This window comes from Microtus pennsylvanicus, chromosome 1 (assembly GCF_037038515.1).
Source record: "Microtus pennsylvanicus isolate mMicPen1 chromosome 1, mMicPen1.hap1, whole genome shotgun sequence".
NCBI classification, from domain to species: domain Eukaryota; kingdom Metazoa; phylum Chordata; class Mammalia; order Rodentia; family Cricetidae; genus Microtus; species Microtus pennsylvanicus.
In genome coordinates, this window is record NC_134579.1 from 72,532,733 (window position 1) to 72,549,581 (window position 16,849).

At 50.0% G+C, this 16,849-nt stretch overlaps 2 protein-coding genes across 4 annotated transcripts in view; one reads left to right on the forward strand and one right to left on the reverse strand.

Annotated features, from left to right (window-relative positions):
• The first annotated feature begins 946 nt into the window (after positions 1-946).
• Tmem41a (transmembrane protein 41A) lies at positions 947-12,973 on the forward strand. Its single transcript, XM_075968093.1, has 5 exons — positions 947-1,148; positions 2,371-2,524; positions 4,550-4,711; positions 5,696-5,834; positions 7,773-12,973. The coding sequence occupies exons 1-5, from the start codon at positions 1,027-1,029 to the stop codon at positions 7,991-7,993; spliced, it is 798 nt and encodes a 265-aa protein (XP_075824208.1). The 5' UTR covers positions 947-1,026; the 3' UTR covers positions 7,994-12,973.
• Positions 12,974-13,106: 133 nt separating this feature from the next.
• The window catches only part of Map3k13 (mitogen-activated protein kinase kinase kinase 13), a 142,842-nt gene continuing 139,099 nt past the window's right edge, over positions 13,107-16,849 (reverse strand). For all 3 annotated transcript variants that reach the window (XM_075968080.1, XM_075968087.1, XM_075968072.1), the window contains exons 13-14: positions 16,462-16,759; positions 13,107-15,293 (exon numbers count right to left, since the gene is read on the reverse strand). In XM_075968080.1, the coding sequence (XP_075824195.1) occupies positions 15,192-15,293; positions 16,462-16,759 (400 nt within the window). In that variant the 3' untranslated portion in view covers positions 13,107-15,191. The remainder of the gene's footprint in view (positions 15,294-16,461; positions 16,760-16,849) is intronic.

Genomic DNA, 16,849 nt, shown 5'->3' on the forward strand with positions numbered 1-16,849 from the left:
AGGTTCTCATTGTAACCCCAGGCTGCCCTCAAAGTCTCCATCCTGCCTCAGCTTCCCAAGTCCTGGGATTGCAGATGTGCACCGCCATGTCTGGCTAGTGGAATCACTCTTATTAAATGCTTCCAGGCTTACCTTGCTACCTGTAATTTATCGAAGCACCATTTCCCCAGCCGATCTACTCCCCAAGTTGTCAATTCTCATCCATTTCTCACAAGCCCCGGGCTTCCCTGAAGGTTGGCTTGCTTAGGGCCAGCTCACTTGCTCCTTCTTCTGCTCACTCATCCTAGAGAGTAAACTCAAACCTCACATCGTTCAGAATTCACACAGTGTGAGGACCACACTAGTTTTGGATATCTGAATCTGGGTTTTCTTTTGGGAGATGCCATTCTCATTACCTCCTACCCTGCCCCTTTTCTGGACCTTGCTTAGTATATAGAGATGACTGAACTCCGGGTCCTTAAATGCTGGGATCAATCACATGACCACCATGTCCAGCATTACAGACTCTTTTTAAGACTTAGATGTGTGTTACAGGTTTGTACCTGCTAGCTCCAAGACAAGAGTTTTAATGCTGAGATTTTTTTCGTCCGTTAAGACACATACTGAAATCTGTTTATGAGGAGTGGGGATAGTGAACACCCATTAGGCACCGAACAGAAGGCAAGTCTGTTTATTTCTGTGGTGGTCACCATCAGCGCCAGTTCCACGTTTGTTGGCTACAATCGCTTTGTGTGACAGACTATGGACCAGGCTGTTTGACCACCATGCTGCAAGCTGACGGTGGCAGGCTCACTACTCACCCCTAACACTCCCAGCGCTGCGCAGTAGGAGCTCAGAGCGGAGAAGGCAGGGAGAGAACAGACCAGCACACGTTTGGAGGGGGCGGGGCCTGTAGCGGTGCAGGGCGGGGCTTCACGTAAGACCACACCCCGTCCGTCGGCGAACACGCTCCGCCCGCCCAGTCGGCTCTCGGGAAAGGGATCGGCGCTGCCACGCGGGGAGCGCGCTCTCCGGCCCGGCCGCGGTATGCGCGCGCTGCTCGGCCTGCTCCTGGTATTCGGCTGCTGCACCTTCGCGTTGTACCTGCTGTCCACGCAGCTGCCCGTGGGGCCGAGGCTGGCGTCGGCCGAGGAGCCCCAAGGCAGCCGGTGAGTGCGAGGGCGCGGGCCGGTGAGTGGGGCAGAGGTCGGAGGGTTGCCAGTGATGCGCGGGGCGACCTTGGCGCTTCTCCGCACGCAAGGTCACCTGCCAGCCCCAGCCACCTCGGCCACCTTGGCTCTTCTTCCTCAACCCAATTTACCACACCAGCCAATCTTGAGAGGCGCAGCCCGGACTTGGGGTTATGAGGCTGTGATCCGGTCTGGCCTCTTCCTGCCTGACTGCTCCCCATGTCAGCCGAGCGAGTCAGGAGGCGTCGGGAGGCGGCAGCAGACTCAAGGGGCGGGTTGCCCGATTGCTGCATACTACTTACAAAGTGCATGAAATATGCCTGGCGCGTTGCCGCATTATCAAGAAGCTTAATTTGAGTTGCAGGACAACTGTTTTCAGTAACCATTGTCTTTTACTGGAACTGAAAGAGCTTTCTTGTGAATGTCAGAGGTACTCGGGAGAACTTAGGAGGGGTTGCTTACAGTTTATCTCTGCTGGAGTGTTGAGATGGCAGAGGCAGGGTAGTCTTTGTCCTGTGACCCTTGGACCGGAGCCACAATGTTCCAGGCCTAGAGAGGGGTGAAAAGAGAGGCTCGTGGAAAGGATTGGCTGTGAGCCTGCCGTATTATCAAGAAAGCTGTATTTATGATGTGAGATAGATAAAATTGAAACTTGTTTTTGCCTAGTACATCTGGGTCAACACGGTGTCTAAATAGTTCTGGGCGTGCTGGGGAGGGGTCTCCTTGAAAGGCAGGCAATTTAGGATGCCCAGCACTTGCCTGGAAATGCATATACCTGCCTCTTTGGACTAGATCAAAGAGACTAGAACCCAGATCAGTGATGAGGCCATGCTCAGGGTGGGGGAGGCTGCGGGATTCCATCTTACACCCCCTGAGTACGTAAAGAGGGAATTCAGCGGTTATCCAGCACCAGACTCTTTTTAGGCGAGGAACGTGAGACCCATGGACACTACAAGGTCACACAACTGGAACACAGCAGAATGGGGATGCCCGTTCGGGTCTCTTGCTCCCATGCCAGGGCTCTCCTATCGGCCTGTGTTGAGTTATACTGGGTCACCTGTCATCTCGAGTTCTTCTTTGTATGTATTCCCAGATGGCCAGATTACATGTTTATAACTCTAGAAAAATACACATCGAATAACTTTCTTAGGCACGAGGCTTCTCTGGAACCCATGTTTCCATCTGATTTTCCAATCCCTAGGTCACTGTGGTTCCCCTCAGATCTAGCGGAGCTGCGGGAGCTCTCCGAGGTCCTTAGAGAGTACCGGAAGGAGCACCAGGCCTATGTGTTCCTGCTCTTCTGCAGTGCCTACCTCTACAAACAGGGCTTTGCCATCCCTGGCTCCAGTTTCCTGGTCAGTGTCTTGCCTTCTTTCCAACCGGCTTCCTCTTCTGTAAAATGTGGCCGCTCCCCCAGGTCCCCCTTTGGTTGTGGGGCGGGACGAAATGAAACATGAGCTGGGGAGGCTGGCACAAGTGGGCACTCAGCACTTAGTGATGCTCCAAGGTTCCCATTGTCTTGCTCCACCTCTCCTCTCAGCACCTTTTCCTACTCCCAATCCAGCTTAGATCTACCCAAGCAGATTGGGGGGGCGGGTGTGGAAACGGGAAGAAAAGCAAACATGTCTGAGAGAGGGGGGAGCTGGACAGTGGAGGTCAGAGCCGACCTGGGACTGACTTCCCCCTTGAGCTGATCCTGCTTCAGGACAAAGAAAGATCTAGCTGCTATTGGGTGCTATAGAGCCTGAACTAGTAAGGGCTGTGTACCCGAAATTGGGGGTGCATTTTAATACTGCCTAGTGTGATCTTGGTTGTGTGACTGTTTCTCCCCGTAGGATGGGGGTAGCACAAGACAGAGGTCTATTGAGGACTACTTAGGACATATTTACGCATACGTATGTATGCCAAGTATATATTGCAGCCACAGCCTCACCGCCGAGGTCCCCTCTTGCCTGTTTGCTTACCTTAGTTCACTGGTTCATTTACTCACTCGCTCATACTTTTTAAAAGATTGGTTTATGTGTACGTGTGTGTCTGTACATATATGTATAGGTGCCTGTGGAGGTCAGAAGGGGGCATTAGAGCTGGTGTTACACAGTTGCCAGCCATCCATCGTGGGTGCTGGGACCCGAACACTGGTCTCCCACATTAGCAGGCAGCACTGTCAGTCAATGAGCCGTCTGTCCAGCTCATGCTTTGAGACGAGGCCTCACTCTGTAGCGCAGACTGCTCTGGAACTCATATGCTAGCCCAGGCTGGCCTTGAAATCAAAACAGTCCTCCTGTCTCAGCCTCCCAAGTGCTGGGGTCACAGGCTTGCGCCGGCACACTTGGCTTTCCCCATGTGCTTTCTCCCAGATCCCGTGCTATGAGGCAGGGCGATATTCACCAGCCAAACTGCACTTAGAAGTATTGATTAACGTTTCCATATTTGTGAAGCTAAGGCTTTACGGGTCAGTTAGGACTGTGGCCAACACAGAAGTGCAGCGAGAGCTTACTAATCAGGTGAAAAGCCAAGAAGGCATCTACTCAGATTGCCGAAGGTCCATTTGCGGTCTGCACAATAGTAGTAATAGCCTGTGAGCTTCACTTCTCTTTTTTGGTGCCCCAGTGACTATGGGGTAACTGTACCCCTTGTCGCAGTCAGGTAATGTCTGTACCTAGTCTCCTTTTCAACTTGCCAATGTCCACTGAGGTCTCGGCCTTGTCCTTGTACAGGTGAGGAGCCTAAGGTGAGGCTTATATTCTATGTTTCCATTTGCCAAAATGGGCCTTGGGTTTTGGCTGTGAAAATCTCTGAAAGTGAGGGAGCCAATGCACAGGCTCCAGGACAGGCCACAGGCTCCAGGACAGGCCACAGGCTCCAGGACAGGCCACAGGCTCCAGGACAGGCCACAGGCTCCAGGATAGGCCACTGGCTCCAGGACAGGCCACAGGCTCCAGGACAGGCCACTGACTTCAGGACAGGCCACTGGCTCCAGGACAGGCCACTGGCTTCAGGACAGGCCACTGGCTCCAGGACAGGCCACTGGCTCCAGGACAGGATAGGTCACTGGCTGCAGGCCAGGCCAGGCCACCAACTCCAGGATAGTACACTGGCTCCAGGATAAGCCAAAGGTTCCAGGACAGGCCACTGGCTCCAGGATAAGCCAAAGGTTCCAGGACAGGCCACTGACTGCAGGACAGGACAGGCCACAGGCTCCAGGATAGTCCACCGGCTCCAGGACAGGCCACTGGCTCCAGGACAGGAAAAGCCACTGGCTCCAGGATAGTTCACTGGCTCCAGGATAGTCCACTAGCTACAGGCAGGCCACTGGCTACAGGACAGGCCACTGACAGCGGCTAGATGTTCTCATGGCCGAGGTCTTGCTTTCTTTGCAGAATGTTTTGGCTGGTGCCTTGTTTGGGCCATGGCTGGGACTTTTGCTGTGCTGTGTGCTGACATCGGTGGGTGCCACATGCTGCTACCTGCTTTCCAGCATTTTTGGCAAACAGTTGGTCATCTCCTACTTTCCCGATAAAGTGGCCCTGCTGCAGAGGAAGGTAAGATGGGGACACACCTCAGTGCTAGTCCCTGAGCATCAGCTCACGGTCTGAGAGGACCGAGAAGCAGGGGTTTCCCACAGTGCTCCTTCACCCTACCTGGGAGCTGGGGAGAGTTCATTTGATGTCTTTCGGAAGCAGAGACCTGTGATCAAATCCCAGTTCCATTCTGGTCCTTACTTGCTTTCTAGCTTTGAGTTGAGTGTCTGACCCCTCTGATTCTCAGCTACTTAGTTAACTTCGTGCGTGTATGTGTGTTGGTGTGTGTGTGTGTGTGCGTGTGCTTGTGTATGTGTGAGTGCATGTGACAGGACAGTCTTTCACTGAGCCTGGAGCTCACTGATTTGATGAGACTGGTTGGGCAGCAAACCTCGTGGATCCTCCTGTCTCTGCTTCCAGCACTGGCATCCCAGGCTGGTGCCACGGCCCCAGGCTTATTTTTATTTGACATGGATACTGGTGATCAAATGTGGATCCTTATGCTGACAGGTCACACAGTTTACTGTCTGCACTATCTCCCCAGCCCAGTTTTTGTTTTTGTTCTTTTTTTTAATTAAAAAAAATACTTTTAAGTTTTTAAAAATTTATTTATTTTTTTATGTACATTGGGGTTTTGTCTGCGTGTATGTCTGTGTGCTGATGCCAGAACTGGAGTTACAGACAGTTGTGAGCTGCCATGTGGGTGCTGGGAATTGAACCCTGGTCTTTTGTAAGAACAGCCAGTGCTCTTAACCACTAAGGCTATCTCTCTAGCCCCCCAGTTTTTGTTTTTATTGCTACAAGGTCTCATGCGTAACTCAGGCTAGCTTCAACCTTGTGGGAGTCCTCCTGTTTAAGCCTCCCGAGTTCCTGAGTGCTGGGATTTCCTGTCCAGCTGGTAGCTGTGTTTTCAGGATGGGGATGTGGGAGGAGCTGGGAAGGAGCCATTCAGCTTCAGAGCTAGCTGGAGAGCCCTTCTGCTCCTGACTGTGGCTCTCTCTGCAGGTGGAGGAGAACAGAAACGGCCTGTTCTTTTTCCTGCTGTTCCTCAGACTCTTCCCCATGACACCAAACTGGTTCTTGAACCTGTCGGCCCCGATCCTGAACATCCCCATCGTGCAGTTTTTCTTCTCCGTGCTTATCGGTAAGATGGAGGTGGGGTGCTGGTGGAGGCCCTGCCCTCTGTCACTTGCCACCTGCCCATATGCTTGCCCACCAGCAGCATCTCCAAGCCTGCCCCTGACACAGCCTTCTCTGATTCAAACCTCCTCTGGCTTGAACATGAAACCCATACAATGCTTTTATAACAACTAAGGGTTGTTCATTCCGTGGCTAAATTCGGTGCTTCTTATGTGCTCAGCACATGCTGGGCCCTGGGATTGAACAGGACCGTCTCTGTAAACTGCATGACTTGGCTTCGAGAAGTGCTAGCAGGCTAAAGGGCCCCCTTTGACTAAGGGGTTTTAGGGAGGGCTGGCATCAGAGAGGCTTCTATCTGTCTTCTGAGAACAGTATGACCATATTTCCACGCAGGAAATCACTTAGCTGGCTCAGAGCTGGGTTAGGAGCAGTGTTTCTTGAAGTGTGGGCTTCAGGTCACCTTTGCTGCTAAGTTAAAGTGACCACAACCCACCCATCTGTGAGCATTACCTTCTCACGGTAAGCCACCGCCCTCCTTAAGCCAGGGGCAGAGATGCTCAGACCTTTCTTAGAGTGTGGGGAATGACATTCAGGGGTTTGTATCCAAGTTAACAAATGTGCAGCTGCTATTAATAGGACTGTCTGAGAGAGACGGAAGGAGGCTGACCGCAGCCAGCTCTTGTAGCATCTCGCCGAGCATCTCAGCGTCTCAGCTAATGGGGGCTAAAAGCTGTCATCACCAAAGTGACACCAGCTTGGAAAGACTCTGGAGACAGAGTTCCTTCTTGAGGGCCAGGCTGTGTGACATTGAACGGTCTGATCATTATCTTTCACGTACTTCTTCCCTGAAGTAGAGGAATGGGTTATCAGGGTCCTAGCCAATCAGAAACTCAGGAGTGTCGGGGGGGGGGGAGGCCTCTAAAATGCGGGCTCCTGGGTTTTAATGCAGAGCAGAACTAGCGTCTCTGAGGTGGAGCCAAGAATGCATTTTGTCTTATTATTTGTTTGTGATGTTGCTGTGTGATGGCAGCCAAGGCAGACCTCAAACTTTCAGGTTTGTCTGTCTGTCAGTCTTCCAAGCGCTGGGACTGCAGGCATCCACTACACTTGGCTTACCATTTCCTTTTGAGACAGGGTCTCGCGATGGAGCTCTGGCTGGCTCTCAACTTGCTCTGTAGACCAGGAAGTCTTAAAACACACAGAGATCCCTCCGCCTCCCTCCTGAGTGCTGGCGCCGAAGGTGTGCTCCCTTATGCCTGACCTAGCGTTTTCCTTTTTCTCTTACACATCACAGGGTTCTTGGTAGTTGGTTTTGGTTTTGAGACAAAGTCTCAGCACGTAGTCCAGGCTGATCTTGAATTTGCTGCTATTCTCCTGCCTCCGCCTCCTAATTCCTGCAATTATGTGCCACCGTGCCTGATTCTAAGGAATTTTTATGCCACCTGCTGCCCGGCTGCCAGGCAGACTATGGAGTCCAGAAGCCAGCTGAATTATTAGAGTACAGAACAAAGTTGTACTTTGAAGAAAGTTGTTTTGTTTGTTGGGTATTGAAAGTCTTTAATGCACACTGAAAATTTCATGTTGCTGGTCTATTTCTCTGGTTCGGCTCTTGGGTCCCACCTTCAGCAGGGGCACAGACTCCAGCATCTCTCAGCTCACTCCCTAACTTAGTATTTTTTTATGTATGGGTAATAAATTTTCCTTATGGAAATGTGTATATACACACATACATATATACACACACACATATATTTGTGTGGCCCATTTTAAGGCCTTTTGTTGGATGTGTATAGGAAGCGTGGGGAGAAAAGGAAGGAGGTAGAACATTTAGGGGGTTAAGAGTTGGAGACTGAGTCGCTGTTCTGAATCCCTGGCCGGCATCTAGCGCTGTTCCCACCATCTTGCCCCATTAACGGACCGTCTCCACTTTGCTTTTTTCCAGGTTTGATTCCATACAATTTTATCTGCGTGCAGACAGGCTCCATCCTGTCCACCCTCACTTCCCTGGATGCTCTTTTCTCCTGGGAAACTGTCCTGAAGCTGCTGGCCATAGCCCTGGTTGCTTTGGTTCCTGGAACCCTCATCAAGAAATTCAGCCAAAAGCACCTGGCCCTGAGTGACCCAAGGAGTACTCGTCACCTCGGTGGCAGGAAGGACGCGTGACACAGGTGCCATGTTTACCACCGCCCTGGACTCTGCTGCTGGTCTGTGTGATGGGCACGGTCCTCTACTGTCCTCACTGTGTTTTAATCACCCTCAGGAAGGTGATGTGAACGGCGTTCTAGTGTGTGCAGAGGCCTATCAGAAGGGCGCTCTGCTTGAGGGTCCAGTCCCATTTAGCATGGTTCTGTGAAATGGACTGCTTTCTAGAAAATTTTGTTTTGGTTCTGTCCAATAATAGGGACTCAGTCTGTTGGGCTTGCCTCTTGCCAGTCCCTGAGATGTCTTGGGAGAAGATGCTGGTGGCCTTTTGGACAGGCTGTGTAACAGGTACACCTGTTAAGTCTCTGTGGATGTTTGTATCAGACAGAACTCTAGCCTGTTAGTCTCCTGAAGAGTGTCTTCTCTACCTTTTTGCTGATGATCTACCTCTCCATAGGCCAAGGGACCCATGGCGAACTGCCTAAGACTTACACACAGCTCGAGTGCAATGATTCCTGTAATATCCCCGTTCACACACTGATGTTTCTATGTCTAAGCTCCTTGTGGTTGTATGTCTTCAGAGTTAAGCTGATTCAAACATGATTAAATATGAATGGAGCCAGCTTTGCATGTTCTGAATGTGTTCTGAGGAAATGAAACCTCATCCCAAGGCCCTGCCATGCTTCCTCTGAATCAAATGGCTGGTTGTGTATTTTCCGCCTGGGAATCCCTTCTATTGCCTCCTGCTGGGAGAGTGGCGTCAGTACAGGAGGCTGTCAGCCAGTAAACACACTGTGATTCTTTGTTTTGTTTTGCCTTTGCAAGAACAGCTGAGGAATTTGTACTTTTTAATACAAACAGGGAAGAGCGGTGTGAGTGCTTGCCTGTCTGGTCGTCATTCACAGCTGTCATTGTGTCTTCCAGCTGTGGCCCTGGGCTGATAGCTCTGTGAGCTTGGACCTCATGGGGACAACTCACGACAAGGACTTGCCAGCACTGCTGCTCTCAGGCATCACAGGCTGGGCTGGTGTGTTTGTCTCAGGTCTGGGCTCAGCCAGGAGTCTTGCCAAGGCTTCAGTCGAGGCCTGATGTGCGCACTCGGGTTCCACAGTGAGAGTGGATTTCCATGTCGTGGCGTTTTTAAGGCTTTCATTAAAAAAAGAAATGTGTAAAAGAAGCCTTTCAATTGAGGGGATGACAGGAAAGAGGCTACACTTGAAGCCGGTGATTCCAGAGCATTTTGGAGTAGAGAGGGAGAGAAGACGGGGGTTTTCTCCCCCCTTTGCCTGTGTGGCCCCAGCGGGGTTCCGCACAAGTGTGCCTTATCAGGCTTGAGCTCACAGGGGAAGGGATTTCCCTAATCCATGGACATAAACATTCTGCAGTGAAGACAGAACTTAAGAGCTTGTCTCTGCATGTTGCTGACTCAAAACTGCCTTTACGAAAGGGACTAGAATTGACTAAAAAAATATAATTCAAAAGACTGGTTTAGCTCCCTATTCCCAGCAGGCCTCTGACCAAATCATGCCAGCTTCCCATTTGCCTCTCTTGGCTTCTTTAAGAGTGATGTCATTGGTAACAGGACAGCTGCAGGAATGGCAGCAGATGGCTCAGGAAGAACCAGACTGCCTGTCTAAGCCTTTATGGGAAATCTCAGACAAAATGGAAACCGCAACTTTAGTGCTTGTCCCTGAAATTAAGAGTCCTGGCTGCAGAACCCGGCTTGCCTTTTCCCTGAAAACCTGGCAGGGCAGCTTGTAGGACGCCAACAGCACCTTTAGGAAAAGACAGGACCAGAACACACCAGGTAGACTTTTTGTTTAATTTCATGCATTGGTTTGTTTTCATAATCATTCTTGTTCCCATTGCTGTTCGGTACAAAGCCAGAGCCCGTATCTGAAAATGACGTGGAGCTGGAGACCTGTGAGCTTCAAGGAGACAAGGGAGTTCATTTTGAGACTTTAATACTTGAAAGAAATTCATTTGTCCTGAATCAACAGGAGCTCAAATTATTGTAATAAATAATCATAGAGAAAAAGAGAGGGTGGGGTGGGGGCAGACATACATACATTAATAAAAAAGACTCAAAAGACTTCCTCATCCGCTGTGAAGTGGGGTTCTAAAGGTGAAGAGCCCTGGATGATGTGGTCAAGATACCTTTTCCTAATAGCCTGCACATGTGGCTGGGTCTCTAGCTTGTAGCCGTGGGAGGACTGTGGTCACTGGCTGGATACCAGTGACCTCCACTGCTGTGCAGGAGCCCTGGGGAGCAGGGCTGTGATTGTGCTGGAAGTTTTCTGACAGTGGCCTTGCCATCTGCTGAGGATGTGGCACCTGAAATCCTGCTGGCACACCTTTGCCATGCATGTGGCATTTACAAAAGCCTCACCCAGCTCTTTCCCTGAGAAACGTTCTGGGTTCCACTGGGTCCTCCATTCAGCAGCCTCGTTCAGTCCATTCTTGTTTGAAGGGGCATCTGCAGTGCCAAGTAAGCCATGCAGATAAGCAAACAAACACACCCAATGGGACAGTCTGGAGGGAGGTAAGCGTATTGGGACATTTGTTCTATGGCACCAGCAAAGAAAAACCTTGCTGCCTGGGAAGGCTGGACCACACTGACAGTTGAAGAGAAGTCTTGACAAAGTTTCACAGCATTTTGGGAGGAAGCAGGTAACAGACTGCACACTTCAGTTCCCAGACAGGGAAGGGTGTGCTCGTCCAGTACAGCTCAGTGTGGGTAGAGATGTGATTGGTGCAGTCCAAAGGGGAAGAATGAAGGCAGGTGGCCCTTTGTCATGACATGCCCCTGTCGGCCTAGGGAACCCATAAGGAGACTACTGGCGTGGTCCTAGACTTGTCCATCAGGAACTGAGGGTCTAGAATCATCTTTAGGGAATGGTTGTGAGCTCAGAGCTGGGAGCTGGGTTAATAAACACTTTGCACATAAATTCCAACAAGTACTGACGGATGCTTCAGATGCTGCTGTGAGTGGTTCTGAGGCTGTAGCAAGGCTCAGCAGGGAGCAATACAGTGCTCAGTAAAAGGTGCTGCCATGGGGCTTAGTGTGGAGGTGGTCCATGGTGGCATAGGGCAGTGTTTTGGTTTCTGGAGAAAATAAACATGGTATATGTGAAGCAGGGCAGTTGTGTGTGTGTGTGTGTGTGTGTGTGTGTGTTTTGAGACAGGGTCTCATTAAGTCACTCTTACTACCTTGAATGTAGATAAGGCTGGCCTTGAAATCATAAAACTCTACCTGTTTCTGCCTCTCCCAGAGCTAGGATTAAAGGTATATGCCAGCAGACCCAGCAAGAATTTTCTTCCTTTAAGAGAACTTGAGTGGGCAGGCGATCTCCAGGCCCCACCCTATTGAGGAGCTCCTGGCAGCTGACAGCTACTGGAGGAAGGAGGATCATCCTTTGTCCGCGGAAGTGGTTCACTTAACTTCCCATGCCCTGCAGTGGGTGTCCCCATATACATACACTCATGGGTGGCCCTACTAGACTGGGAGAGTTACCAAAACAACAACCTAACCCCCACCCCCAAACAAAACCATCAAGTTGGGAGGAGGATGTTTTGAGTGGGCTATGGAGGGGGAAAGGGGTGAGTGTGATCATATTTCATTGTATACATCTATCACATTCTCAAGGAATAAAAAAAATAGGAACATTTGAGATATAAGGGCATGAGAAAAAACAGTAAACCACCGAATCAATAGGAACATGTTCCCACTGAGAAGACGTCAGTGATACCTTGTGGGGACACTGACAACCCTGAGTTAGTGACATGAACTCCAAAGTCACTGCCCCCATCGCCTAGAGTAGGTTGGGGACAGCAGAGCACAGTGGGGCCCCGAGTAAGTACCACACAGCACCTACTCAAAATGACCTCAATTCTAGGATGAATTTGGTGGATCTAATGGCTTAAAATACTCAGTCTTCAATCAGGCTACTCAAGACACCTTACAACACCACGTCATTGCCCTGCACAGGCTCTCCCAGAGTCCTACAGCTAGCTCTCAGGTGAGGTATGTTTCAAAGTGGACACAGGCATCTCCGTTCTTGTGCTAAGCAATTTTAAGTGGGATTTTTATTCAGCGACATGATCTTAGAAGAAGAGAGGAAATCCAGTGCTTGACTGCAATGCAAAACTGAAACTCCCCTTGGTAGTCAGTCCAAACCAGATGGCCAAAGAATGAAGGTGTTCATCCTGCACCCAGTGACGAAGCTTGAGATGGGCCTGGCAAGGCTTCTCAAAGCACCAACACATGGCGGCAGCTAAGGGCACTGAAGAGCTGGCTCTTATGTTCCCTGAGCTCTCCACTCAGAGTTCTGCTGACTACAAGGTTCTCAAGGAAACACACTCCAGTTTCCTGCTTCAGGGCAGGCTCTGGGGGTAAGGTGGGGGGAAGTCTATTTTCCCTTTTAACCTTGCTTAGAACAGTAATTCTATTCAAAAGGACGGGTTTTACTCCTATCTTGATGGCACAGCGAATGACTGGAGTCCACACACACCCCTAGTAAGCCTATGATAGTTAAGCCAGATAAAAGTGGCCTTAGTGTGATGGACAGAGAGGACGGGAATTCAGAATGAAGACTGATGTAGCAGGTGCGTTTCCGGGGAGGACCAACACTGAAAGGTGCCAGACAGAAGTTGGCCTTTGTGTAAACAGCTGGTTCTGCTTTGTGTTGGACATAAAAAGTCTCTGTTCCAAGGAATAAGGGACCTGATGCTGGAGGATGAGGGAATAGTGCCTCTGATGTCATTCCCAGCCCTGTGACCCCCCAAATGCCTCCACCTCCTAGAACTCTTGTCTATTCCAGAAGCAGATCGTGACTGGCATTACGTACTTCCCTTTGTTCTAGTCTTTCTGCTCTTCCCAATTTGTGGGGCTCAGTGGGAAGGCGATGACTTGCTTTGCTGTACACTCTTGAAATTGCCTCACGAGCCTCCGCAGAAATGCTTTGTCTTGCTGTAAGAGCATTAAATCTCTTTTTGCCTCTACTTCAGTGCCATGATTTTATTTCTAAGACATTGGAGGAGAAAGTTTATAACTTTTGGGACTTTTGAACGATTTGTTCATCAACTTGGTCATCTGCCCATTCAGGAGATTTTACAATCAGTTAAAAACAAAATCATCACAGTGTACCCAATGTTTTTCGGGGCAGAACACACCCCCTCAGAGCAGCTGCTACATCCAGGAAGCCAGGGAAACCACCAGGGAGTACACTGAGGAATGCCAGGCATCCCACAGACAGCTCCATCCCCAGACCCTCACTAGGCCCACAGAAGCCCATAATAATCCATGGTTTGCAAGAAACAGTCATTGTGCTACACAATAAGCCACACCTTCTGGTCAACAGAAAATTATGACAACATAAGGTAAAACAACAAGGATAAGAATGTCATAACTTAAGCTCTCCTGTGTAGTCCTGCTACAGTTCATACAAAATGGAATAATTTAACAAAACAATACTGCTTTCCAAGTTAAACATTTTCCTTCATCCTTCCTATGAGCTAAAAATTATAGACACTAAAATTTAAAATCAGTGTCTCAACATAAAGTGTAAACAAAGGAGAGGTCAAACAGAAGGCCGGCTCTAAGTCCCCTCCTGCTTTTCAGTTTTGGCTGATGCAGTCAGTGACCCCCGGCCAGGGGCACCGTTTCCATTGGGGTTGGAATGTCTTAAAACCTAACATCCTTACAGGATGAAATGTCAGAATCTAGCAAGTTCAGATTTGGCAGAAGCCTGCATTGGAGACAGGAGTCGGGCCAATGCACACGTATACGAATTCTAGATAAGACATCTTTAAGCCAGGCATGGTGGGGCCCACCTGTAATCCAGCCCTCCGCAGGCTGCGAGACCTTTCCTGCTGCAAGCCAAGACTCCACAAATTACCTGGAGTACTTTTCATAGCCCAGGCAGGACTCTGGACACAGGAAGAATCACATGCTTTTGAGATAGTAAAGTAATCCTAATTCCTGCTTAGCATCACCTGCTCCTTCTACAAGGTTCCTAACCTACCTAAACAAAACTGCAGTGGTTCAGAATGAAAACGACCGCATTTTACAAGAAGCATTGAACAAAACGTGGTGAGACAGGCCACCTTCATGCAACCTGCTTAGTTTGCCTTGTATGCTACACTGACAGCCACCAAAGATTCCAAGCTAGAGTAAGATCGAGAACAAAAATAAAGATGGTTTGGGACTGGACACTGGACACACACATCTTAGCTGCCATCCGTGTGAATCAATATGATTCCAGGAGATAGACAACCTGGGTCCCGAGAAAGGTTGCGCCATCTTGCTTGTATCGCTGAACGTGGCCATCCTGAAGAAGAATGGTATGTTTTACAGGTAGATTTTCCTAATGCCACTCAGTGTCCTCCTTTCCCACTCAAGACCCTTTCCCCTTCCTGGAAGAAGTGCCAACAGGTGGAAGGAAAGGAAGAAGAAATGGCACCCGAGTTTGAAAGACCATGCTGGTGGAGGTGGTGAGGGTGGCAGCCTTTAAAGGCAAAAGCTGTTGCTAAGGGCAAGACTTGATGATACTGTAACCTTTACTGCCAGATTTTGCTTAGTGTTTAAGAAGTGAAGTCATTTCCACATGTGCGGTTCCAGTTCTGTTTGCTTTTCCCTCTCAGAGGAAGCGCGTGCGCTCCGAGGCTTTGGGGCTATCGGATCCCTCAGCTTCTAGCTCATTTCCATCCCTCGCACAGACAAGCCGTTGAACTTAACATGGCTGCGTTCTTTTGGCTTGTATTGTAAATGTTCAGTATGTCTCATTGCAACTCTTCAAGTATGGACAAAAGACCTGGTCCCGTGTTCAAGCGACAGTGACACCTCCCAGCCCCACAAACTCCAATGTTGCTCCTAAAGACCCTCTTTCCTTTCCTTTTTTTTGTAAAGAAATTATTGTATCTGTTATCATATATAGTTCACTCTTTACAATACAAAGTGTTAAAATGTTCAACAAAAATAAATATCAATGTTACAGTAGCTGGAGTATTCAGTACAAGAGATCCCTGCCATTCTTGATTGAAATGCTCAGTGAGATGCAACTTCATTTGGGTATTTTCCCAGAGATTTGACTGATCTCATGTTCCTGTCAGTGTGGCTTGTTTCTGGGATGGGGCCACTCCTCCTGGACGAACGCAGGTGGGAGGAGTCTAGGGCTGGAGAGGATTTGCGATGCCAGCGTCTTCTGACGGAGAGCCCTTGTCACCAAGTGGCAGAGCTGTAGTTCTTGCTGGTCCTAACAGTGGCATCCGAACACTCCCCCTCTGAAGAGTCACAGTCCGAGTCTCCAAACTGCACAGGGTTCTGCAGAGTTTAGACAAGAGATCTTAATTCTCTCCTACCACCCTCAGTGAGGGCATGCTGCACGCTTTCCCCTGGCAGCCCTTACCTCCCTCTGCCACCCTCACTGAAGGTGAGTCGAACACTTCCCGTGTTATAGGAGCTGACAAAGACAGATGCGGGGGCGGGGAGAGCTGATGGAGAAAAGAGCTATGTAGAGTTGGCGATGCTGACTCACATTCTGTTTCCATAGCATTCCAGGGCCTCGGGTACCACTTACTCTAAGTCCTTTACATCTGCTAGTCCAGTCTACTCACCTACGGAAACTGGCCATTTCTCATAGATTTGATAGATAACACACACATTTTATAGCTAAGGACACTTACCTTCATTAAGGCTAAGCAAATTGCCCAAGGTTACATGGTAGGTAGAATGGCTGGGCTTTGCGTCTGTCTAGGGAGTCTGAATCCAGGGTTTACACCTATAAATAACACACTCCCCTGGCTCTCCAGAGGAGAGCGAGGGCACGGAGGGAGGGACGCCCAGTCCCCTAACAGGATTGGGAGATGGGGTGAGCAGGGGGTGGGGGTTTTCGAACATTTCATGTTTCTGGCTCACTTGTGAGCCACTGTCCTTATTCAGAGAGCCCCGCAGCTACACGCCTGTGTCTACATCATGGAGGCGGTGCATCTTTTATCTACTGATTGGAAATTATAAAGACCCCGAGGCTTGAACCTACTTAGTTGTTCAAGCTGGGGTCATCTGAGGAGAGGAAACCTCACTTGAGAAAACGCTTTCTTCTGACTGGCCTGTAGGCAAGTCTGGGTGTCGCTTTCTTGATTAGCAATTGATGTGGGAGGACCCAGCCCACTGTGGGTGGAACCACTCCCTGGGCAGGTGGGCTTGGGTTGTACCAAGCTGAGGCAGCCATGGGAACAAGTCAGCAGCAGCAGCTGTCTTCTACGGTGGCTGTGTCAGCTCCTGCCTCAGGCCCCTGCTCAACTTCGGTGCCTCCTCGGTTTCTCTCCGTGATGGACTGTGAACTGTAATCTGAAATCAACCCTTTCTTCCCCAGGTTCTTTTTGGCCATAATGCCTATCACAGCAACAGAAAGCATACTAGGATGCTACTCTAAACCCCAGAGGACCACGAGAACGGCGCAGTGGCGTGAGGAGGAGGGAGAGGCGCCCACCTCGTAGCCACGCTCCTCGGTGCACAGCTTGCCCAGGGACATCTGTGTCTTCACGCGCCGGACCGCACACTCCTTGTCAGACAGCCCATCTGAGTGGGAGGAGATCTCGATGGGCGCCTCCGGCGTCTGGGACAGCAGGTCATCTAGTTTCTCAGCCAGGCGGTCCTCCCGTCTGTCAGCGGACTCGTCGGGGCTGTTTGAGTGGTCGCTAGTGTTCCCTTCCTCTCCGTCGGACACAGAGAAGTTCTCGGAGCTAAAGGTTGAGTATGACTGGCAGCTGCGAATACAGCGGTGGGCCCTGGAGGCGGGGAAAACACGCAGACTTAAACAGAAAAGGGGTGGCTAGCTTTCTCGCCTTGACGGGGTCCTGTTATCTACCACCCCAGAG